This window comes from Salarias fasciatus, unplaced genomic scaffold (assembly GCF_902148845.1).
Source record: "Salarias fasciatus unplaced genomic scaffold, fSalaFa1.1, whole genome shotgun sequence".
NCBI lineage: Eukaryota > Metazoa > Chordata > Actinopteri > Blenniiformes > Blenniidae > Salarias > Salarias fasciatus.
In genome coordinates, this window is record NW_021941242.1 from 17,630 (window position 1) to 42,822 (window position 25,193).

General features: G+C 48.3%; 1 protein-coding gene across 1 annotated transcript; it reads left to right on the plus strand.

Moving 5' to 3' along the window:
- Positions 1-8,708: 8,708 nt before the first annotated feature.
- On the plus strand, positions 8,709-22,705 carry LOC115384458 (H-2 class II histocompatibility antigen, E-S beta chain-like). The gene is made up of 6 exons (XM_030086734.1): positions 8,709-8,839; positions 13,849-14,121; positions 15,991-16,201; positions 16,730-16,797; positions 16,936-17,049; positions 20,617-22,705. The coding sequence occupies exons 1-6, from the start codon at positions 8,785-8,787 to the stop codon at positions 20,640-20,642; spliced, it is 747 nt and encodes a 248-aa protein (XP_029942594.1). The 5' UTR covers positions 8,709-8,784; the 3' UTR covers positions 20,643-22,705.
- The last annotated feature ends 2,488 nt before the right edge of the window (positions 22,706-25,193 follow it).

The following is a 25,193-nucleotide window of genomic DNA, read 5'->3' on the forward strand; positions in this document are numbered from 1 at the left end:
CAGGCCGTGCAGGAGGTCCGCTGGCGGTGATGCTGCCAGTCAAGGCAGAGGAAACAGAGGTCGTGACAGTCCTGCACGATGAGCGGAATGCCGCAAGAGCGGCAGGAGAACGGCCCGACGCCCGATGGCGACTGGTTCCGGCCGGCGAAGCCATTCTAGTCGAATCTTGATCTGGAGAAAAGAGGCTTCTAATCATTCATCAACGGCCAGCTGTTCCGTGACCCAAACATCACTCCGTGGCTCTACTGATCTCAGGTGCTGCATTCTCACTGTCCCATAATCACTCCGTAATATTGATACATAAAACAGCCATAAATTAATTAATAGTCAGTCACTGCCCGTCTCCACTGCATTGCTCACCGCGGATGTGTTTTTTTAAGCATTTGTTTCTTTTTTCACTCTCACTTTTTTCTCTCTTCACCCTTTTTCACTCTCACCCTCTCACGCTTCACTGTAGTTGCACCCGTTACCATAGTAACCCGACACGCGGGGCGCACCGGGACATCGGCTTATTGACACACATCACTGTACAGGTTCACGCGCACTCTAAGCATGTTGATAGACAGATTCAGAATGCACACTCAGCTGACATGCAGGCGTGCACACCAGTAAACAACGGGCTCCATTCAGACACCAGGTTTAGTGAAATGCATGTAACACTCATAGCTGTCTCGTCATGAACACTCTCAGTTTCGTTTCCTGGAATATCCGTGGGGCTGGTACAAGGGAAAAGAGATTAAAAATTACCCATCGGCTTCAGGAGTTGCAGGCAGACATTGTCTTATTACAGGAAACTCATCTAACAAACTCATCAGTAGATCTTCTCCGATCAACACAGTTTCCACACTTGTACTCAGCCTGTTACAATTCCAGGCAAAGAGGAGTAGCAACTCTTATCAGTAGAAGGTTAAACTTCTCTACTGACAGTTCAATCATAGATCCAGAAGGCAGATTTGTTATTATCACATTATCTATCCAGAATGTTAAATTCTGCATTGCTAACGTGTATGGACCTAATGTTGACGACCCCTCCTTCTTTCACTCCCTCTTCTCCTCACTGGATGATCACTCAGGTCACACATTGATTATAGGAGGGGATTTCAACATGGTTTCTGACCTACAATTGGACAGACTGAGTACCACAGGAAGTCAACGACTCTGGCAATCCTCAGAAACTGTGAAACAGTACATGAAGGATTTTGGTCTTTGCGATGCCTGGCGCTCTCACCACCCCACTGCAAGAGAATACACATTCTTCTCTTCAGTTCACCATTCCTACTCTAGATTAGATTATTTCTTAACTAGCAGCACACTGATGAATGACATCTCAGAAATCAAATTCATCCCATCGTCATAAGTGATCATGCACCAGTTTCATTTACTCTCAGAAATAAGACGAATAAACCACCAACTAGAAACTGGAGATTTAATACATCATTACTTAAAGATCCAGAGTTTATTAGCTATCTAACAAGAGAATGGTCTATATATTTAGAAAATAACGACTTGCCAGATACTTCAGCATGTGTTCTTTGGGAGGCAGGGAAAGCGGTGATGAGGGGAAAAATAATTTCCTTCTCCTCACACAAGAAAAAGAAAGAAGCTTCAAGAACTTTAGAATTGGAATTAAGAATTAAATGGCTGGAGGAGGCTTATCATGTCTCCCCACAAGAGAACATACTGAAGGATATAAGGAAAGCTAAACTTGAACTGAATGAAATTCTAGATAAAAAAACTCAATTCCTGATCCAACGACTCCGTTTAGAGAACTTTGAGCATAGTAATAAATCTGGAAGATTCCTGGCGAATCAGTTAAAAACAAACAAGGAGAAAAACACGATTTCAGCTGTTAAAGACTCAGAAGGAAACATCAGCCATGACCCAGACAAGATCAATAATATCTTTAGAGATTTCTATCAAGGATTATACCGATCACAAATAGACACAACAGAAGAGGAAATTAATACTTTTTTTAATGATGTCAACCTTCCAAAATTGAAAGATGAAAATAGAATAGTGTTGGATTCTCCTCTTTCAGTGGATGAACTCCATAAATCTCTGCAGGATATGCCCAACAATAAAGCTCCAGGTCCAGATGGCTATCCAGCAGAATTCTATAAAGAATTCTGGACCATGTTGGTTCCCACTTTTCATAAAATGGTAATGGAGATAAAAAAATAAACGAACAGTACCCTCAAATATGAACTCAGCCAAAATAACTTTAATACTTAAACCAGGGAAAGACCCCACACTTCCGTCCAGTTATCGTCCTATTTCATTAATAAATGTAGATCTCAAAATAATCAGCAAAGCCCTATCCAGAAGAATAGAAAAGATAACCCCGCTCATAATACATCCTGACCAAACAGGGTTCATTAAAGGTAGACATTCATCCACTAACATGCGCAGATTAATTAATATAATAGATTACGCTACAATACACAATCTGGAATCCATAATTATCTCTTTAGATGCTGAAAAAGCTTTTGATCGAGTAAATTGGAAATTTCTATTTGGAATATTAACCAAATTTGGGTTTGGAACGTCTTTCATAGACTGGATTAAAATCTTATATAACAACCCAGCTGCATGTGTGAAGACTAACGAGCAGACTTCTCCAAGCTTCTGTTTGCAGCGAGGAACCAGACAGGGCTGTCCACTCTCTCCCTCACTGTTTGCCATCTTTATCGAACCTCTGGCAGCTGCTATAAGACAAAATAAAGACATCAGAGGGATCCTGGCCAACAATAAGATAGAACATAAAATAAGTCTTTATGCAGATGATGTATTGCTTTTCCTGCAGAACTCTCCATCTTCTATCTCCCGGACAATCACACTTATTGACAAATTTTCACTAATATCTGACTATTCTATCAACTGGTCTAAGACTACAGCCATGCCTATAAACTGTGATTTACAAAGTATACCCAATGCTACAATCCAGTCTGGAAACATTAGATATTTAAGCATAAACATTTCTCCAAGGATATCAGAACTTTTAAAACTAAATTACGTTCCGTTACTGAAATCAACAGAGGATGACCTCTTACGGTGGAGACGTTTACCTATATCTCTTATGGGGAGGGTTGCCACCATTAAAATGATGACTTTACCTAAGGTTAACTATTTATTTTCAATGATACCAACCAAACCATCATCTGGCTGGTTCAAATCACTGGACTCATACATATCTAAATTTCTCTGGAAAAATAAACCATCACGTATCAGTTTAAAGACGTTACAACAGACTAAAGACAGAGGTGGACTAGACTTGCCTAACTTCAGTAATTACTTCATAGCCAGCAAGCTGCAATATATCTCCAAATGGCTTAAACCGAACAATTTAGATGAGCCATGGCTGGATGTAGAGCAGCATTATGTGAGGATCTAGTCATCTCTGACCTGCCATTCATGAGTCCCACCATCAAATCCCATCGCTGTTTTAAAAGTGTCAACATCAGTTCTTCTTTAATGGCTTGGTGGGACTTTCTAAAGCTAACCAAATCTTCTCTGATCCCGTGTAAACTCACACCCATCTGGAACAACCCGGACATCCTGCAAAACAAAAAGATGATAAACTTCACTCAGTGGAGAAATAAAGGAATCAGCCAGCTTGAACATATCATTGAAAATGGCAACTTTCTATCATTCAATACTCTCATCTCACAATATGGAATCAGCAGCACAGCATTTTTAGAATATCATCAACTTAAATCTATCATAGGTAAAAAGTATACCTTTAATCAATTGCAGGGACAGCTACCTCTCGGGGTCGAAGAATTCTTAAACCTCAGTTCCCCAAAGTTGCTATCAAAGATATATAAAATATTATCAAAGGTAGAAGATGAAATCTTCCTTCCAACCTTAAAATGGGAGGCTGACTTATCTAACAACTTTGACCAAAATGCGTGGTCACAAATATGTTTAAATACTTTCAAAATGACAAAGAATTCAAATATACAACTAATACAATTCAAAATTTTGCATAGAATTCATTATACAGGACGAAGGATGTTCCAGATGGGTCTATCACAATCTGATATCTGTTCACATTGCAATGATAACATGACTGACAACTACCTCCATGCCTTGTGGTCCTGCACACCAGTGCAGAGGTTCTGGCTTCAGGTGTGTGAAGACCTGTCAACATGGTTCACTGCAATATCCCTGCAACTCCCACACTGTGCCTCTTAGGTGATCTGGGTGAAATTAACATGTCGATAAACTCTGTCTACATGGTTCTCACCATCTTGTGCATCGCAAAGAAAACTATCCTTGTAAATTGGAAATCCAGAAGTAATCTGAGTATCAGGCAGTTTAAGAATCTTCTATTAGATCATATTAGCTTGGAGACGATGTCTGTCTGTTCAGAGGATCAATCAGCTGAATCTGGTTCCCTCTGGTCCCCTGTGATCAGCTCCATCACTTAATGTCAGGGGAAGATGAGGGCCTCTCCTCTTTGAGGGTCGGTTGTTGGTGGGGGGGCCTGATGGCTGCAGGTGGTTGGCGCTGTCTTGGGGTCGGGATCTGGGCTGCTTCGCTGGGGGCTGTCTTCGTGTTTGGTTTGGATTGGGGGTGGGGGGGCCGCCGGTTGTTGGGGCTGTCTGGCGGCGGTGGGGCGGGGGCCCCGGGGGGCCGGGGTCGGCGGGTGCCGGTTCATGTCCGGGCGGCCGGGGTGTCCTGGGGCGGGTGTGGCTGGGGGCCCTGGGCCCTGGTGCCTGGGGGCTCTCTCCTTCCATGAGGGTGAGGGGGTCGACCTGGCTGGGGGGGCCGGTCGGCTCGGGCGTGCTGCCGCGGCCTGGGTCGCTGCACGCCCTGGTGTCTGGTTGCTGCCCCGGAATTCAGGGCATCGGGGTGGGTGGTTGTGGTGGTGGGGGACAGGGGGGTGGGGTGGATGGGTGGGGGGTGGCGGGGGAGGTGGGTGGGTGGTGGGGGGACGGGGCGGGGTGGATGGGGGGGGTAGATAGGGGGGTGGTGGGCTGTGGGGGTTAGGGGGTTGGGGAAGGTGCGTGTACGTGTATGTGTATATGTGTGTGGGTGTGTATGTGTTAGTATGTATATATGTTTTTGTATGTGTGGGTATTTATGTAGGTGTATGTGAGTGTGTGGGTGTGTATCTGGATATGTATGTGTATGTGTGTGACTATGTATGTGTAAGTGTGTACGTATGTGTGTGTGGGTATGTATCTGTGAGCGGGGTATGTATGTGTGTGTGGGTGTGTATCTGTAAGTATGTATGTATGTCTGTACATGTGGGTGTATATGTGTGGGCGATTGGAGCTATGTATGAAAGAGTGCGGTGTCCTGTGGGGGGGGGCCCCGGTGGGCCTGGGGGCAGTGGGCCCTGGGTCTGGGTCCTTCTGCTGCCCCCTGTCTGTCCTCACCTTCACTCCTCCTGATGCATGATGGGTGTGTGCTTCTTGGGTCGGTGGCTCTCTGGCCATGGTCGCTGTCCGCCCTGGTCCTGGGGGCGGGGGGTGGCGCTCCTGGCCCTGTCCTTCATCGGGGGGCTCCTGGGTGACGGGGGTGCTGCGGCATCCCCGGACCCCCCTCTCTCCCCGCTCTCATGCACACACACGTAGGGCTTTGGGAGGCGGGCTTATCAAGTTGGGTGTGGTGGAGGGGGCCATCTAAGTGGCCCCAATCACTGCACGCTTCGGTGGCTCGCCTCTCAGTCTTAATTGCACTTAGTCATCTAACACGACCAAATACATACAAACACACACGTCGGGGGGTCTTGGCGCGCTGTGTCGGGGGTGGGGCTGTTCAGGTGGATGAGACTGCTCGTTTGGCCTCACTCGCGGCACGGTGTGGTTACTGTCCCTCAATTTTAATCGCAAACAACATATACTCCATCAACGCTCACGAGCCGGGGGGGGAGGGGGCAATGGGGTCTTCTGCGCCCCCGTTTCCGGGTTCCTTCTGGTGGGGGGCCGGGGGGGGGGACTGTGGTTTTCCCCACAGGCCGGGGGTTTGGACCGGCTGTGGTTTGGGGGGGCTGCTGGCTCTGGGGGGTGCATATCTGTCTGCGGCGGTGGGGTGGGGGGGTGGGGGCGGCAGTTGTGGGTGGCGGGGGGTCCTGGATGTGGGGTTCGGTGTTCCCTTGCCTTCCGGGGGGGTCTCCCACAGGATGTGACAGTTGGATGACGCGGGAATGTGAGTGTGTTTGGGGTAGGATGGACTGTGTGTGTGTGTGTGTGTGTGTGTGTGTGTGTGTGTGTGTGTGTGTGTGTGTGCGTGCGTGCTTGTTAGCGTGTGCGTGAGAGTGTGTGAGTGTGTTGGAATGTGAGTGTGTGTGTGTGCGTTTGGTAAGGGATGAGTGGTTGTGTGTGTGCGTGTGTGTGTGTCAGTATGAGTGAGTGGGTATGAGTGTTGGGTTGGGGCGGGGGGGGGAGTGAGGCGTGGGAGGGGTGGGCCGGGCGGTGGACGGGGGGGTGGGTTCCGGGTGGGGGTCGTGGGGTGGGGGTGGGGGGGGGGATGCCCTGGATCTCGGGGTGCGTGGCCGGAGCGCTGGGGGGTGTACTGGCCTGGGGTGGGTAGCCGCCCGTGTGGGCTGGTTCTCCCGGGGGGGTCATGGCCCTCCGCCCGGGATGGGGGTTGGCTCCTGGGCACTTGGGCCTCGGGCTCTCGGCCCTGCCCGCCCCGGGCGTCCGGCGCCCGGGGTGGACCGGCTCCTGCCGGTCGTGGCTGCCGGAGTCCCCGGCTGGGGCTTTCCTCTGCCCCGTTTCTGGACCGGAGCGGGGGCGTCTGCCTGGGGGGGCAGCTTGGATCCGGGCTCTGTGATGTCCGCCGGCTGTCTGGGCTCTGAGGGCCTCTCTGCCCTGCTTCTGGCCTTCTCAGAGGTCATATATGCATGATCACTATCACCATCACTGTCACCATCATATTCACATGATCATGTTGATCTTTAATCACTCTTCACATACTGGGTTACCTTGTCTTCTTGTGGTGGTTAGAATAATGGTGATCTGTAGCAGACCTCTCTTGATGCACGCCCCGAGTTTACTACTAGTTACTACTAGCTATATTCCAAAAAAAAAAAAAGGGTTTGTGGTGTCCTTGCATTTCCTTCCTCCCCTACACCTCCTTTTATTTTTGTGGCCTGGTCTGTTCACTAATATGGTTCGGGAAAAAAAAAAAAAAAAAAGAAAAAAAAAATGTATGTATGGTTCTGTAATTTTCTGTGTTGGTTGTCGGCTCTGTTTTGGTGTTGTCTAGATTGGGGGTTTGGGATTGTTCTAGGTTGCGTGTGGTACGTCGACAACACTGTTTTGTATTGTGACTTTGTACATAGGTTGTGCCCCCCCCCCCCCCCCCACTTCCGTTCTCCCTCTCTTTATCTTTCTCTCTTTCTGTCTCTCGCTCTCTGAGCATTTCCGTCCTGGTCCTGTCCTCAGCCATGCCGGATGCCAGCTTTAAATAAAGGCAGCAGCAGGAGGAGATTCAGTCTCGTCCTGCTGCTGACATTAAAATCTGTTCGGATAGTAAAAGGCTATAATCATACAATATTGCACGCCCCAGCTGCCGAACAGGACAAGGGGAAAAAAAAAAAAAAAAAAAAAGAAAAAAAGAAAAGAGGCTTCTAAGTCTCATGGAGATGCTGAGAAAGAGGAAGGGTTTGCTTAGCGCCATCCGAGGTTATGTACCCTCGGTGTGGGGCGTGGCGCTGCGCCATCGCGTGCGGGGGATTGGTGCGTCGAGCTTTGTATAGTCTCAGTGGATTGGACAGAGATTGGAGGTGTGCCACTAGCGAAGCCCGTAGGCGGGCACGCACTTACAAAGTAGAACGAGCCGAGCTTTGCAGAATGCTAACTCTGCTATGCTAAAATTGCTAAAGGAGGTGCGTGATCTTGTTCATTTACCACTAGTAATTTGTTGAAACACCTCAGGGCGAAACATGTGGACGAGAGTCTGATGAGAGGCTGACGCTGTTGTGCTGGGAAAAAACTCTTGCAGCCAACTCCACGGTAAACTCTGCAGAAGACCGAGAAACTGAAGAGCACCGATCTGAGAGCAGCACAGATAACACAAGCAACTCTTAGAGCAACTCTTAATAAAAATCAGGGGTTGTTCTATCTTTGACTTTAGTTAATAAAAAATCATTAAAAAGAGTACATTTAAAAACAAGTTTAGTTCATGTAAAGTGTAAAACTCAGAAAACTGTTTCATCTTGCACTTGAGTTCATTTAAAAACGTTAAAATGAGTTCATTTAAAAAAGTGTAGAATTTAGAGTTGTTTATTTACATCTTGTACTTCAGTTCATTAAAAAAAAACCCTTAAAACTCAGAGAAATTGTTTTATCTTGCACTTAATTTCATTTAAAAGAGTGTACAACTCAAAGAGATGTTTGTTTTAATTTTCAGACTATTATTTTGGACTTAAACATAGTGGCTGTGCTGCCTTTTTTTTCTTTCTTCTTTTTAGAAATAAAAGTCATTTTTCAAAAATGATCTTTCATTGCATTATTTTAAATTTTATGTTTCAAAAGTAACGGTATGAGTATCGGTATCGGTGAGTACTGAAGATGAAGTACATGTACTTGGTATCAGTCTGGAAAAAAGTGGTATCGCACATCCCTAGTTTTCACTCCTCCGACAGCTGAGTGATGAGAAACATCTGGAACAGAAACAACAAAATCTGTGAAGGGTGAGTGACGCCTGCAAGAGTCTCTACCTGGCAACAGGTGACAGCAGGTCATGTGACTCCTTCCTGCTTTAAAGAGTCTCTCAGTCAGACTGAGTCAGTTGTTCAGGAGCTTCAGCAGCAGCAGCAGCAGCAGCAGCATGACTTCATCCTTCACCTGGATCCTGCTCCTCTTCCTCACTGGACACAGTGCAGGTAGGAGACCTGATACACCCTGATACACCCTGATAGACCCTGATAAACCCTGATACACCCTGATACACCCTGATAGACTCTGATACACCCTGATACACCCTGATACACCTTGATAAACCCTGATACACTCTACTACACCCTGCTACACCCTGATAGACCCTGCTACACCCTGATACACCCTGATACACTCTACTACACCCTGCTACACCCTGATAGACCCTGCTACACCCTGCTACACCCTGATACACTCTACTACACCCTGCTACACCCTGATAGACCCTGGTACATCCTGATAGACCCTGATATACCCTGATAGACCCTGCTACACCCTGCTACACCCTGATACACCCTGCTACACCCTTATACACCCTGATAGACCCTGCAACACCCTGATAGACCCTGATACACCCTGCTACACCCTGCTACACCCTGATACACCCTGATAGACCCTGGTACATCCTGATAGACCCTGTTACACCCTGCTACACCCTGATACACTTTGTAGGTAGGAGTCACCCTGCCTGTTAGCTTAGCCTCTGTCCTCAGTCAGCTGTTAGCCTGTTAGCTTAGCCTCTGTCCTCAGTCAGCTGTTAGCCTGTTAGCTTTGCCTCTGTTCTCAGTCAGCTGTTAGCCTGTTGGGTTAGCCTCTGTCCTCAGTCAGCTGTTAGCCTGTTAGCTTAGCCTCTGTCCTCAGTCAGCTGTTAGCCTGTTAGCTAAGCCTCTGTCCTCAGTCAGCTGTTAGCCTGTTAGCTTAGCCTCTGTCCTCAGTCAGCTGTTAGCCTGTTAGCTAAGCCTCTGTCCTCAGTCAGCTGTTAGCCTGTTAGCTAAGCCTCTGTCCTCAGTCAGCTGTTAGCCTGTTAGCTTTGCCTCTGTTCTCAGTCAGCTGTTAGCCTGTTAGCTAAGCCTCTGTCCTCAGTCAGCTGTTAGCCTGTTAGCTAAGCCTCTGTCCTCAGTCAGCTGTTAGCCTGTTAGCTAAGCCTCTGTCCTCAGTCAGCTGTTAGCCTGTTAGCTTTGCCTCTGTTCTCAGTCAGCTGTTAGCCTGTTAGCTAAGCCTCTGTCCTCAGTCAGCTGTTAGCCTGTTACCTTACCCTCTGTCCTCAGTCAGCTGTTAGCCTGTTACCTTAGCTTCTGTCCTCGGTCAGCTGTTAGCCTGTTAGCTTAGCCTCTGTCCTCAGTCAGCTGTTAGCCTGTTACCTTAGCCTCTGTCCTCAGTCAGCTGTTAGCCTGTTGGGTTAGCCTCTGTCCTCAGTCAGCTGTTAGCCTGTTACCTTAGCCTCTGTCCTCAGTCAGCTGTTAGCTTGTTAGCTTAGAACTGTGTAGAGATGTTAGCTGACAGGTTGTTCAGGTTCTTGAGGTTTTCAGGTGATGAGGCAGTTTTAAAATATGGAGACGTCCTGCTGGAAGCTTCAAAACAGGATTTCAGAACGCTGTGGGGGACGCGACGTTAGCTCCACTCATCTTTTATCTGTCATCAGTAGGGGAACCCCAGATATCACCACCATTCTCTCATATTTCTGGGCTGATTGGATTGTGTGGAGTCCTGGAGGCTGCAGTAGGAGCCATCTGGGAGGATTAGGGCTGCGCGGTATACACGGTATGATGGTAGAAATTATCTAAATTTCGCCACGGTAGAGATTTGCGCTCTTCCGTCATCTCACCTGAAAGTTTAACTGCTACTACTACGTAAATAAAATGTGCTGAAACAATGGTTCAATCCTTTTTTTTACTGAAAATCAGTGCATCCCATCATTGAACATGTTACAGCTTCTTCTGGCACACAAATTTTGCAGACTAAACACTCTTTCTAACAACATGCAGAGAGAGCCTGGCTTCAGGGGCCGTCTTCTTCTCTGTTGTCTGTACAAAAATAAGGTTGAACATGCCAGCAGCACACCTAGTGGCATGAAGTGCAAGTGCAGGTGAATTAAACTACAAAACCCATTCAGAAACACTTCCATTATAGGTTTTACTCCACAACATTTATACCATGATATACAGGACTGTCTCAGAAAATTTGAATATTGTGATAAAGTTCTTTAATTTCTGAAATGCAATTAAAAAAACAAAAATGTCATACATTCTGGATTCATTACAAATCAACTGAGATATTTCAAGCTTTTTATTATTTTAATATTGCTGATTATGGCTTACAGTTTAAGAAAACTCAAAAATCCTATCTCAAAATATTAGAATATTTCCTCAGACCAAGTAAAAAAACAAAATTATAACAGCAAAACAAAATCAAACATTTGAAAATGTCCATTAATGCACTCAGTACTTGGTTGGGAATCCTTTTGCACGAATTACTGCATCAATGCGGCGTGGCATGGAGACAATCAGCCTGTGGCATTGCTGAGGTGTTATGGATGCCCAGGATGCTTCAATAGCGGCCTTTAGCTCATTTGCATTGTTGGGTCTGGTGTCTTTCAGCTTCTTCTTGACAAAACTCCACAAATTCTCAATGGGGTTCAGGTCAGGGGAATTGGCAGGCCAATCGAGGACAGTAATGCCATGGTCAGTGCACCAGTTACTGGTGGTTTTTGCACTGTGGGCAGGTGCCAGATCATGCTGGAAAATGAAATCCTCATCTCCATAGAGCTTTTCAGCAGAAGGAAGCATGTAGTGCTCTAAAATCTCTTGGTACACAGCTGCATTTACTCTGGACTTGATGAGACACAGTGGACCAACACCAGCAGCTGACATGGCTCCAAACCATCGCTGACTGTGAGAACTTCACACTGGAGTTCAAGCAACGTGGATTTTGCTCCTCTCCAGCCTTTCTCCAGACTCTGGCGCCTTGACTTCCAAATGAAACACAAAACCTGCTTTCGTCTGAAAAGAGGACTTTGGACCACTCTTCAACTGTCCAGTGCTTCTTTTCCGTAGCCCAAGTCAGACGCTTTTCCCGTTGTCTTGAGTTCAGAAGTGGCTTGACCATGGGAATACGGCTATTGTAGCCCATTTCCCGGACACGTCTGTGAACAGTGGCTTTTGATACCTGGACTCCAGCTTCAGTCCACTGTCTTTGAAGCTCCCCCAAATTCTGGAAGCGGCTCTTCTTCACAGTGCTGTTCAGCCTGCGGTCATCTCTCTTGGTTGTGCAGCGTTTCCTGCCACATTTCTCCCTTCCAACAGACTTGTTGTGAATGTGCTTTGAAACTGCACTCTGTGAACAGCCTGCTCTTTGAGAAATGTCTTTTTGTGTCTTACCCTCCTGATGGAGGGTGTCAGTGATGGTCCTCTGGACAGCAGTCAGATCAGCAGTCTTCCCCATACTTGTGATTTAGTTTACTGAACCAAGCTGAGTGTTTTTCAAGGCTCAGGAAACACTTGCAGGTGTTTCGAGTTATTTAGACGATTCAAGTGATTAGTTAAATAGCCTACTAGTATAATTTTTCATGATATTCTAATATTTTGAGATAGGATTTTTGAGTTTTCTTAAGCTGTAAGCCATAATCAGCAATATTAAAATAATAAAAGGCTTGAAATATTTCAGTTGATTTGTAATGAATCCAGAATGTATGACATTTTTGTTTTTTTAATTGCATTTCAGAAAATAAAGAACTTTATCACAATATTCTAATTTTCTGAGACAGTCCTGTATACCGTTACCATGAAGAGATTTAATTTATACCATGATATGAATTTTAGGTCATACTGCCCAGCCCTTGGGAGGATATTAATCAGGATGACTGTAGAACAGCTGATCAGTCCCCGATAGACGAAATCCATCATTTAGAAATAGACCCGTCCCAGATGGACACACTAATCACTGGTGATCACAGCAAAAAGGAGGACAGATGAAGTATCTTTAGGGCTTCCTGGTGATAAGTGTAAAGATCCAAGGATTGTGTCCTTGGGCAAGACACTTTACCCACCTTGCCTAAGTATGAAAGTAGTGTGAGAGTGAAATCAAGGCGCAATGCCTCCAACCCCAGCTGGGCCTCGACCAGTGTTTCCACTTTAAAGTTATTATTCTTCTGACGCACAAAATTTAGCCCATAACACATCCAACACGGTATGGAGCAGCACCACAAAAATCACATTAAAATGTGTCTAAATTCTGGGGATTCTTGCTGTGAATTTTCTTGGCATTCCGGCAAAAAAATAACTGAGGAAATGGTCAAAAACGGCAAATTTTCCTCATGGAAATGGAGGAGAGCCGACTGAAAAAAAATATCTTCCCCGAACAAGTCCACCATACCTCGCCATACTCTGACATGGAGACATCATTAAAATATCAAAATGTGAGAATTTCGGTCCTCTATCCAGATGTGAAAACCCCATTTCAATATCTTCTACTAGATTTAAACTGACTCTACCACTTTAAAGTGTGGTGAAAATTTCCGCCATTGTTGGAGTTTATAATGGGTGTGTATTGAAGAGGGCTAGAGTGGGAGAGGCTCTCCATTCAAAAAAACAAAATGATCTCTCTCGTCTCCACGACATTTCTGCATCTACCTTAACATATTACACATCAAAACATATGTACTTTCCTTGTGATTCTGACAATACTTTTATTGTCTCTCTATCTCAAATGGTTCTCTAAATGCATTTGTTTGAGGAGACTGTAGAATTTTCTCCCATCTGCTCCAATGCATGAAGTGAGAGATTTTCTCGCTCAAATCCAAAAGTTCAAACATTTTTACAAAGTGGCCGTGGCTGAATGGATGAATGGATGATCCCACATCCTGAAAATTTCAGGATAAATACATGAGAGGCTTCTGATGCTTACAGTGATAAAAGGAATTCAATTTCACCTCTCAGTTCTCAAGGAACGACATTTCTTCAACCATGCAAACTGGATGAAAAACTGCTGATTTACTGCAATAGCTGCTAAGTGGAGCTGGTCTCCATGGCAACACACACACAGCTGCAGACTGTCATGTCTGATCTCATCTCAGAGCTCACAGTGAATATAGAGGGGTCACACACACACACACACACACACACACACACACACACACACACACACACACACTGATTTCTCCTCCTCTGTTGACTTTCAGATGGATTTCCAAACTTTTCATTGTTCCGCTGTGAATTCAACTCCTCCAACCTGGAGGACATCGAGTATACATTCTCCTCCTTTTACAACAAGCAAGAGATTTTCAGGTTCTCCAGCAGTCTGGGGAAGTTCGTCGGATACACAGAGTACGGAATGAAACAAGCAGAGTACCGGAACAATCTTCCTGCTGAGTTGGCTCGGAGGCGTCTGAACAAGGAGAGATACTGTAAACCCAACATTGACCGCTGGTACAGAAACATTCTGAGTAAATCAGGTGAGTCTGACTGAATCTGAGGTTACAGTTCGTGTCCGGAGTTTTGAAAGAATGAGTTGTTTTCAATCCAACATCTCGAGGTTCCGCCCTTATCTCTGCTTTTCATGAGCGACCAAGCCACGCCCCTTTAATTACCCGTCGGGTGAAAATGAGTGCCTTCAAGTCCCCAAGACATCCTACATTTAGCTGTTTACGGTGGATGTTGAGCAGACAGTGGATATATCCGCAGTGTTGCCAGATCCTCATGGTAGTTTCCAGCCCAAGCACTGCTGAAAATCCGCCCATTTTTATAAAAACCAGCCCAATTCGGCCAAACCCATGAGATAGCGCCAAAACATTACACACACAACAGAAAACACTTCCTATGCATACAAACCTTCACAGTGACCATGACGAGGATAAACAACTGTATAAGACAACGCAAGTAACACCTCTCTGTTGCCACAATACAAAAACAATGCATTTCAAAACCAGCACCTGCTCTCTCTCATGTGCACAGCACGGCTCTCACATGCACGCACGCGGACACACACACGCACATCCTAATGAAATGATCTTACCTTCATGGAGAATCGGGCTAAAGTTCCATTTCTTTTTCTTTTTTATTACTTTGAACGTTGAACTCGCCAATTAATAGGGAAACCAGTTCTTCCAAAACCCCGGCTCCACTCCGGGTTCTGGACTCTTCTCCTCCGCTAGCTCGCTGCTGCGTTCAGGTGACTGGAGCTGCTGCGGAAAACTGAAACTTGGTCGTTCACATGAAGGCAGCCGTGACAGCTGGACTCAGGAGACACTCAGGAGACACGTGAAGGAAGCGTGGACAATTTGCACAAAGGAACGGCTCTCAGACAGCTGTGAACCGGCTCTCGTCGTTCACTTAAAAGAGCCGTTCAAGTAACTGTCTGTGGAGGATGACAATGGTTGCTGCAGACTACTGGTTTTCCGTATCTGCCGCCTTGCAGTCGTCTCAGCTCGGCAGGTACACAGTGTGTCGCGTTTCTGCACCAGCCGCGGAAGAGCGGACAGACGTGATTTCCGTAAAAAATTCCGCTATCGCGGAACTTGGGCTCCCGCCCAAGTCTGATTTTTCCAGCCCAAGGAGTTAAAACCAGCCCAATTTTTACATGCCCGCCCAAGGCTCCTTTTCCCAGTCTAATGACTTTTAAAGTAGCCCAATTGGGCGGGAACCCGCCCAATCTGGCAACACTGTATATCCGAGGTAAGCGCGGCGGCTGCTGCGGAGCTAACTCTCCTCGACCTGGACGAGCGGCCGTGCTCTCTGGCTGCGCGCACACGATTGACAGCATGACAAGGCAGAAGCTCGAAATCTATTGACTGAAGCTGACCGGCGCTTTTTCAGATAACATGGGGGTCTATGAGACGAAGGCGGGGCTCATGAATAAATTTTTATATTGCTTTATGCTAATATTATATTGTAGTATCGAACCAGATGAACACATTTAAGCTCTGTTAAAAAATGATACATACATTGGAAACTAACTGAAACTCCGGACACAAGCTTTAATCTTCAACTGGAGAACTTCAGGCTCCCCCTGGTGGTCAGACTGGAGAACTTCAGGCTCCCCCTGGTGGTCAGACTGGAGAACTTCAGGCTCCCCCTGGTGGTCAGACTGGAGAACTTCAGGCTCCCCCTGGTGGTCAGACTGGAGAACCTCCACAGTAGAACCAGCAGCTGTTCTCTGCTCAGTGAAGATGAATCCAGGTTCTGTTCAGGTTCCTCCTTGTTGTTCAGACTCAAACCGGTTCCAGGTTCCAGTCCTCAAACAGACTCAGGTTCTCTTCCAGTCGGTCTGAACGGTTCCTGGTCTTGTCTGATCCTGCCGGTTCTGCTGGTGGTTGTGGTTCCAGTTGCGCCCTACGTGAAGATCCACTCTGAGACTCATGACAGCGGCGGCCGCAACTTGTTGGTCTGCAGCGTCTATGACTTCTACCCCGAAGACATCCAGGTGGGCTGGCTGAGAGACGGACAGGAAGTCACGCAGGACGTCACGTCCACTGAGCGGATGGCCGACGCCGACTGGTACTACCAGATCCACTCCCACCTGGAGTACACGCCCAGGTGAGGCCCCGCCCACACACTGGGGCCACGCCCACACACCGGGAACTAGGTCCACACACAAGGTCCAGCTCAGGGTATCAAGCAACTGGTCTCAGTACTGGGTCTGAGACAAGGGGTCACATCCTGGTCCCTGGAACCCAGTCCAGGTTCTTGAATCAAGTCAAGGAACCAAGTGGCCAATTTAAGTCCAGGTCCAGACACGAAGATTAAATCCAGATCTAGGTCCCACGTACTGAGTCTCTGTGCTGGTCCAGCTTCAGTTTTAAATCCAGGTCCAGGTCCAGTTCAGGATTTAGTATAATATCCAGGTCCAGGTTCCAGACCCAGATAGGAGATTCAAGCATTGATCCACATTCAGATTCAGGGCTACAAAAAAGGTCCAAATGCTTGGACCTGGTTGGGTCTTGGTCCAGATTATGTCCAGATCCAGGACCACATTCATGAGCAGAATGAGGATTAGATCCAGAACCAGGTCCAGGTCTGAGTTGGTCCAGTCAGAACTGAAGGATGCTGGTTTGTGTCCAACAGGTCTGGAGAGAGGATCTCATGTGTGGTTCATCACGCCAGCCTGAAGGACCCTCTGATCACCCACTGGGGTAAAGACACCTGTCTGTCCCTCACCTGTCTGTCCCTCACCTGTCCCTCTGTCTCTCACCTGTCTGTCCTTCACCTGTCTGTCTCTCACCTGTCTGTCCCTCACCTGTCTGTCCCTCTGTCTCCTGTCTGTCCTCCAGATCCGTCCTTACCAGAGTCTGAGAGGAACAAGATCATCATCGGAGCCTCTGGACTGACCCTGGGTCTGGTTCTGTCTCTGGCTGGTTTCATCTACTACAAGAGGGAGGCCCAAGGTCAGAGACCGGGTCAAACCGGTCCACACCGGTCAGAGACCGGGTCAAACCGGTCCAAACCGGTCAGAGACCGGGTCAAACCGGTCCACACTGGTCAGAGACCCGGTTAAACCGGTTCAATGTTCAAAACCAGTTAAAAATCAGTTAAACCTGGTCACAACCACTTCAAACCCACATTCCATCATCGTAACAAGGGGCACTGGTTGGCGGCAGGGCGCCCCGACCTCCGGACACAGAGACTGGATCTGGGGACCAGGAATGTCACCTGGCTGGCGGGGAGGAGCCTGAGCCTGAGAAGGAGGCTGACAGGAACCGGATGGAACCACGTCCACACACAGCCTGGACTCTGGAACCCAACCCCTCTGGAGAAGCTGGACTCTGGGGGAGGGGGGGGGTCGGGTTCTGAGCCCGACTGGTCTTCTGTTATTGGACTTCTGTGCTAGTCACAGTTTGTCCAGAACCAACACCATTTTTGAGCACAGGGGTGTCCATAAGAGCACTTGACACCAGGACACCCGAGGTCGGAGGACGATGATCGACTTTGTTGTCGTGTCATCTGACCTCTGACCTCGTGTTTTGGACACTCGGGTGAAGAGAGGAGCAGAGCTGTCGACCGATCACCACCTGGTGGTGAGTTGGATTCGCTGGCGGAGGAGGAACCCGGACAGACCCGGCAGAACCAGACCTGTTGTGAGGGTCTGCTGGGAACGTCTGGTGGAACCCTCTGTCAGCAGGGTTTTCAACTCCCACCTCCGGGAGAGCTTCTCCCATGTCCTGAGGGGGGCTGGGGATATTGAGTCCCAGTGGACCATGTTCTCCATGTTCTCCACCTCGATTGTCAAAACAGCTGCTCGGAGCTGTGGTCTCCAGGTCTCTGGTGCTGCCGTTGTGGAACCCCACAACCCGTCCAACCGTCCGACGCCTCAGGAGGGGACAGCAGGTCTCCACCAACACTGTTTACAGTGGAGGAGGAGCTGCTGACCTCCACTGGGGACATTATAGGACAGTGGAGGGAAAACTTCCAGAACCTACTCAATCCCGTCACCAGGTCTTCCTGGAGGAGGTGAGGAGCTGAGGGCTCAGAGGAGGACTGAGGACTCAGAGGAGGACTGAGGTCTCAGAGGTGGACTTGTCCATCACCCAGTCTGAAGTCTCAAGGTGGTTGGTAAGCTCTAAAGGCACCGGGGGTGGATGAGATTTGCGCCGAGGCCCTTCAGTCTCTGGATGTTCAGGACTATCTTGGTTGACACGTCTCTGTAACATGGTGTGGCGGTCGGGGACAGAACCTCTGGACTGGCAGACCAGGGAGGTGGTTACCCTTTTTTAAATCAGTACTCAAAATCAATTAAATAAAGTAAGAAACCATGTCATCAAGAGGAGCTTTATACCTCAAGGCTCCTCTTGGAAGAGCAAATCTGTCGAGAACATTCCAGCAGTCCTCCATATGGGGCCTGGGCACTGCCTTAGAGACGGGGGAGGAGCTACGTCACCAGGGGGAGGAGCTACGTCACCAGGGGGAGGAGCTGGGAGTAGAGCCGCTACTCCTCCAAATCCAGAGGAGCAGCTGAGGAGGCTCAGCTCCTCTTTAGAATGAAGCCTCCTGGATGCCTCCCTGGAGATTAGGGGTGTGAATCTTTGACCCACAAAACAGTTCAATTTGATCTCGATTCACAGGCTACGATTCGATTCAAGGGCGATTCATAAAAAATATTTAGCAATTCGATTCGATCCAATCCGATTCGATTCGATACAAATTGACAATTTAATGTAACTCTCAGGCACTTGGTAACTAAGAGAGAAAAACAGAAATTAAACTTCAAAACAACTTTTGTTTATTTTATTTTTTCTATTCAGAGTAAACCAAAACAGACTTCAACAACTCCAGTAATTTCAACAACTTCAAACTCTGCCTGTACTTAAAATACAATCCCAATGAAAAAAACTATGGTATAAAAAAAAAAAATTAAAAAATAAATTATTACAAAATAAAATAAATAAATATCATGTCTATAAATAAATAAAAATAATATATAAATATAAATAAATTAAATAATGATAAATATAAATAAAAAGTGGCCCGCGAACAATCATATCTGGCCGACCAGATGATTTTAGGAATCTGAGACACCTGCTTCACAGAGGCAGTAACGCCATCGATGAACCTGTCAGCATCCAGCTCCTCCTAAACCGCCTTCATTACCTGTGAAACACCTGAAACCCTCTGATTCAGAGAACTACCTGCCCTGTGCTGCGTTCAGGGCACCTCGTAAAAGCGTCCTGCTGCAAACGTTGCAGTCAGAGGTTAGCTTAGCTGTTAGCCACCGACGAACTAGCTGGATTTGAACGATTCTTTCATGCTTCAACATCAGTTGACGGGACGCATCTCAACATCTGAGACGGTGGAAAGAAGATTTAAACTCGAGACAGAACGGGAAAGGTGTTGCTGACGGACAGTTCAGTTCTGAGAGGAAGTATGTGAGCGGCGTAGCGGCGGCTTGGAGAGAACGAGGGAAACATTGTTCTGGTAGGTTTAATTTTTGGGTTTAGCGTGGCTGTTTACTGTTCTGCTTGTTGTTTTATCTTCATCTTGATGTTCAGTGATCATCGTGTTGCTCTTGGATGCAGCAGGTGACGGTCGCTCAGCTGTGAGGCGTTCAGGTTCCAAAGTCACAGTCAGGCTCTTTTCAGATCAGAGATAAAGCAGTAACATGGCGGCGACGTGAGACGCCGTTTTGCGCCGTTTTGCGCCAGAGGCAGCGTTTATGTATACATACTGGGCACAACATGTACTTTAATTTAAAAAACCGATGCACGGGCATAAATCCGGGCCATCGGACCGTTCTTAATGCATCTGAACTGATCTCGGCTCCGTGGTCCGATCCACTCGGATCTTTTATGTTACAAAAAGATAACCGATCCAAAATCGATTATCGTTACACCCCTACTGGAGATGGTTCTGGACATGTCCCACCAGGAGGAGGACCCAGGGAAGACCTAGGACAAGATGGAGGGACTATGTCCCTGGGCTGGCCTGGGAATGCCTCGGAATCCTCCAGGAAGATCTGGAGGAAGAGTCTGGGGACAGGAAGTCTGGACATCACTATTCAGACTGCTGCCCCCGAGACTTGGTCCCGGATAAGCGGTTGATGATGGATAGATGGATGGATGGATGGAGGGATGGATGGATGGATGGATGGATGGATGGATGGATGGATGGAAGATGGACATATGGATGGATGATTGATGGATCTTTTACTTTCATGGTGAAGGGGAACCTCTTTCCTCCAGAGACAGTCCTTTGTGGACTCTGAGTCTTTTCCTGACCAGGAGCTGAATTTTCAGAGTAAAACCCCCAAAAACTGGATGATGAGAAATACTGAAACTTCCTGTCCTAAACAAAACAAAAGCACCTTAAAAATACACACATCCTGTTTTATATTTCCATGAATTTCACCAAATCAAATCATCCTTTCATCGTATGAACCGTATAAATGTATGAACTGAATCATCTGCAAAGAAACTGAACTACCTGTAAATAAAGTCCATCAATGTTCTCTGTCTGTTCAGGAAGAACCCTGGTTCCCAGCAGCTGAGTCAAGATCCTCATCTCATCTCATCTGATCTGATCTGATCTGATCTGATCTCACCTGGTCCTGGGCTTCAGTCTGCTCCTGTTCCTGGTTGTGGTCCTAATCCTGGTCCTGGTTGTGGTCCTAATGCTGTTCCTGGATCTGATCCTGGTCCTGGTCTAGGTCCTGTTCCTGGTTGTGGTCCTGATGCTGTTTTTGGGTCTGATTCTGGTCCTGGTTCTGTTCCTGGTTGTGGTCCTGATGCTGTTCTTGGATCAGATCCTGTTCCTGGTCCAGGTTCTGGTTGTGTTCCTGTTGCTGGTCTTGGACTTGGGCCTGGTTCCAGTTTCTGTCTCTCAGAGAGAAGAAAAACATCACAGCTCAGTTCAGACACTGAGCTGTGGACACGTCCCACCTGGTTCCACCTGGTTCCTCAGTGGATTTACTGAGTTCACTCAGTTCTCTTTCCATCATTTTGTTCTCTGTTTTTTTTAGAAACGTTCTGTTCTCGATGAATAAAGGGTTGAGTCTGAATTCGGTGTTTGTTCTTTATTTGTTAGACGTGGATCATGAAGCAGTGACAGCAGCTCTTAGAACGTGTTCTCATATAGTGATGCTGCTCGGTTCTCGTCCTTCGCCTCTAAAACTGAATCTGAAAGTGAACCGACATTTCCAGGTGTTCAACACTCTGGACCTCTGAAGACACTTGGACCTGATCCCTGGCCTTACAGTATCTCCACACTCAAGGCGTGTCTTGATGTTTGTGTCTACACTCTGACTCTAGATGTTCCAGGTCTACAATCTGACTCTAGATCAGGGGTCACCAACCCTGTTCCTGGAGAGCCACTATCCAGCATGTTTTCCTTCTTTCCTTGTTTCAACACACCTGCTGGCATCAACAGGCTCGTTACTGGGCTTTGCTCTATGCTTGGTGATTAGAGAATAATTAGATTCAGGTGCGTTGAATCAGGGAGAGAACTAAAACATGCTGGATAGGGGCTCTCCAGGAACAGGGTTGGTGACCCCTGCTCTAGATGATCTGTGGGGACTTTTAAGTCCCAGCTGAAGACCTATCTCTTCTCTCTGGCCTTCAGCTAGGTCTTAGCTTTTTTCTAGCTTGTCCTTGTGTTTGTGATCGAGATGTGTTTAATTGATTGATTTTACTAATTTCGACTTTTACGCAATTAATTCCAGCACTGAAGAACAAACTCCCCCCCATCTACATCTGGCTGCAGACCCCTCTGGACCAGGTTCTGGTTCCTCAGTGGTTCTTGATGGAAACAGGTCCTGGTTCTAGTCTGAAGGCTCCACATTCAGCAGTAGAACCAGTAGAAGACGTTTCCACTCTGAGACGGAGCTTCATGGTCCATATTAACGTTCTCCTCTCATTTAAACATGAAAGTTAAATTAATCAGCTTTAAACTGAACTTTTCCTCCAGCTGAGCAGATCTACTCTGAAACAGATCCCACTGGATCCAGACGTGCTGGATCCACACTAACAGATCCAGATCTGCTGCTGAACCACAGGAGAGTCCCAGCCTGCTGCAGCGGAGCGCCGGCTCACCTCGGCTCGTCTCGCTCCGCCGTCCGGTCCCCACATGTCCAAAACCATCGGAGCAGATGTTGAAATGAGCTTGATGTGGACAGACTGAGAACAGATCAACGTTCTAAACAGCTGTTCTCTCTCCTCTGCAGTGCAGAACCTGGTGTGGAGAACAGTCCAGCAGCAGGGGGACCAGAACCCCAGAGGGCAGACCAGGGCCTTGATGTGTGGCTGTCAGCAGAGGTTCCGCCGTGGCAGAACATCTGGAGGAACCTGGGCCACGAGCACAGGATCCCAGCAGCTGACAGCTGGCCAGGCGTCACACTGAAGATGTGAGATCTCTCCCAGCAGATGATGGTTCCTGCCAGCACGCTGTGATGGAGAATAAAACACAGGACCAAGATCTAAGACACTTTTTATTAACAACACAAGAACACTACAACAATGTCAACATTTCAATAAAAAATGTTCCTTTTGCCTTTTTCACACACAAAATGTCAAGACTAAAAATATAATATAAAAATGTAACAGTTTCAGCAGAACAACAAACAGAACCATTACCCAGAGGCTTTTATGGGAAAATACTGCAGATCAGAGTCAAAGTACTGTTGGCTCTTTGCTCTGCTGTCAGTGAGTTTATGTCTTGAGGTTCCTTTTTGTTCCTGGATATCGTGAGCAGTTCTACTACAGTCAATAAATACATTTAAAAAAGACCTGAAAATGCAGCAAATAACAGGATAAAGAAAACTTTAAAAACACACACCTGCTGCGTCAAGACGACCACCAGCATCTGGTTCAGAGTCCCTGCTTCAAACAGCTGCAGTCATCAGTGTTAATATACTGTAAATATAGCTGCTGTCATTCTCCACCTTCCATAGAGATCAGAGGTTTCAGTTCCATCAACACATCAGGATTTATTTACACTGACTAAATACATGAAAATTAGTAGTTACTGGATGTAACTCCAGTTCTACGAGTAAGTGCGTGCCCGCCTACGGGCTTCGTGGCACACCTCCAATCTCTGTCCAATCCACTGAGACTATACAAAGCTCGACGCACCAATCCCCCGCACACGATGGCGCAGCGCCACGCCCCACACCGAGGGTACATAACCTCGGATGGCGCTAAGCAAACCCTTCTTCTGACGTAGCAAAAACAAGGGAAGCAGACAGCTGGGCCAGCAGGTAAGCGGGCACTTACTCATAGAACTGGAGTTACGTCCAGTAACTACTAATTCTACTTCGTAAGTGCTAGCCCGCCTACGGGCTTCGCTAGTGGTACTCACCAAGGCGAAGGCCGTAGGTTGATGAATGTACTCCCAGCTGGCCTGCTGACGGGATTGGTGCGTAAGACGGAAGTAAACAAACCGTACGTCCAGAACGGCCGTAGAACTCCCGAAGGACGAGGCGGGCACCTAGCGACGTAGTGCGGCCCACGACGTACAAAGCATCGCCACAGCGACACACACACACGCCGGCCGGGAAACCACAGCGGCAGGCGGTGAAGGGGGGGACCCCTGGCCCGCGTTCCACGCACGGGGAGCGGCAGCGAACGGCAAGCGGCAGAACTCCTGCTCCCGCAACACCGTGAACAACATCCGCAGACCGCGGCAGAGCCGAGCGGCAGGCGGGGAATCCCTGGTCCGCGAGCCCACCCGGGACGTGGCAGCCAGGCCAGAAGGACCGAAACGGTTAGACGACCGAACTCCTGTTCTCACCGAAAACCGACATGGCCACAGAGTCAGTGCACATATCCAACAGATACGAACGCACGAAGGTGGACGCAGAGGCCCAGGAGGCAGCCTGGCAGATGTCACTCACCGTGACCCCTCTGCACAGGGCCGCAGAGGCAGCCACATGTCGTGTAGAATGGGCATGAATCATTGATGGTAGCGAGAGATTCTGTGCCTCGTAGGCAGCTGCAATAGCGCCCCCCACCCAGTGGGCGAGGTGCTGAGAGGTCAGCGGGGAACCATGCCCCCGGGCTCCAAACCTCACAAACAGCTGGTCCGTGGTGCGAAAACCAGCTGTGCGCTGGACATAAAGACGCAGAGCCCTGACCGGGCACAGTGACCGCAGGCGTGGGTCGTCCCCAGACGAACCAGGCATGGAGTCAAACGTCCTGATCCGGATCACTCGTGACCGGAAGTCCAAAGTGATCACCTTGGGATGAAAGGCCGGGTTAGGCCAGAGGTGCACGAGTCCCCCATCCTGGCTGAACACCATGCAGGATGGGTGGACTGACAAAGCGCAGAGATCCCCAACTCTCTTGGCGGATGCTAGCGCCAACAAGATGGCGGCCTTAAAGGAGAGAAAGCGGTCCTCCGCCTGCTCCAAAGGCTTGAAAGGAGGTCCCTTAAGGCCCTCCAACACCACATGGAGGTCCCATGGAGAGACCACATGCCTGGGGGGCAGTCGCATCCGACACGCCCCGAGCAGAAACCGCTTCACAAGCGGGTGGCTGCGTGCAGAAAAGCGGCTGAAACCGCCGTGGCCCGCTGTGATGGCCGATGCAAACACCGCCAGGGTGGATGCAGCGCGACCGCTGTCCAGCAGGGCCTGGAGGAACTCCAAAACTCCACCAATGGTGCAGGAGACCGGGTCCAAGCCCCTCTCCGAGCACCACGACGTGAAGAGCTTCCACCGAGACCTGTAGGCCTTGACAGTAGAGGGGGCCCTGGCACCCTGGATGGTGGACACCACCGCTGGGGGGAGGTCTAGTTCCACCAGCCTCACCCACTCAGCCTCCAAGCCAGGAGCCTCCCGCCCAGGAAGGGGCGGGACCGAAGGGCGCCTCCTGCCTGCTGCAGTGCCTCGGGCCCGTCGGGAATCAGCCACGGGTCCCCGACTGCCAACTGAACCAGGTCCGGGAACCACCGTGCACTCGGGGTGTCTGGAGCCACCACGATCACGTGAAGATTGTGCAACCTCACCCTGCGCAGCAGTGGGGTCAAGAGGTGGACTGGAGGGAATGCGTACAGGATACCCGACGGCCAGCTCCTGTGTGCGAAGGTGTCTACCCCTAGAGGGGGG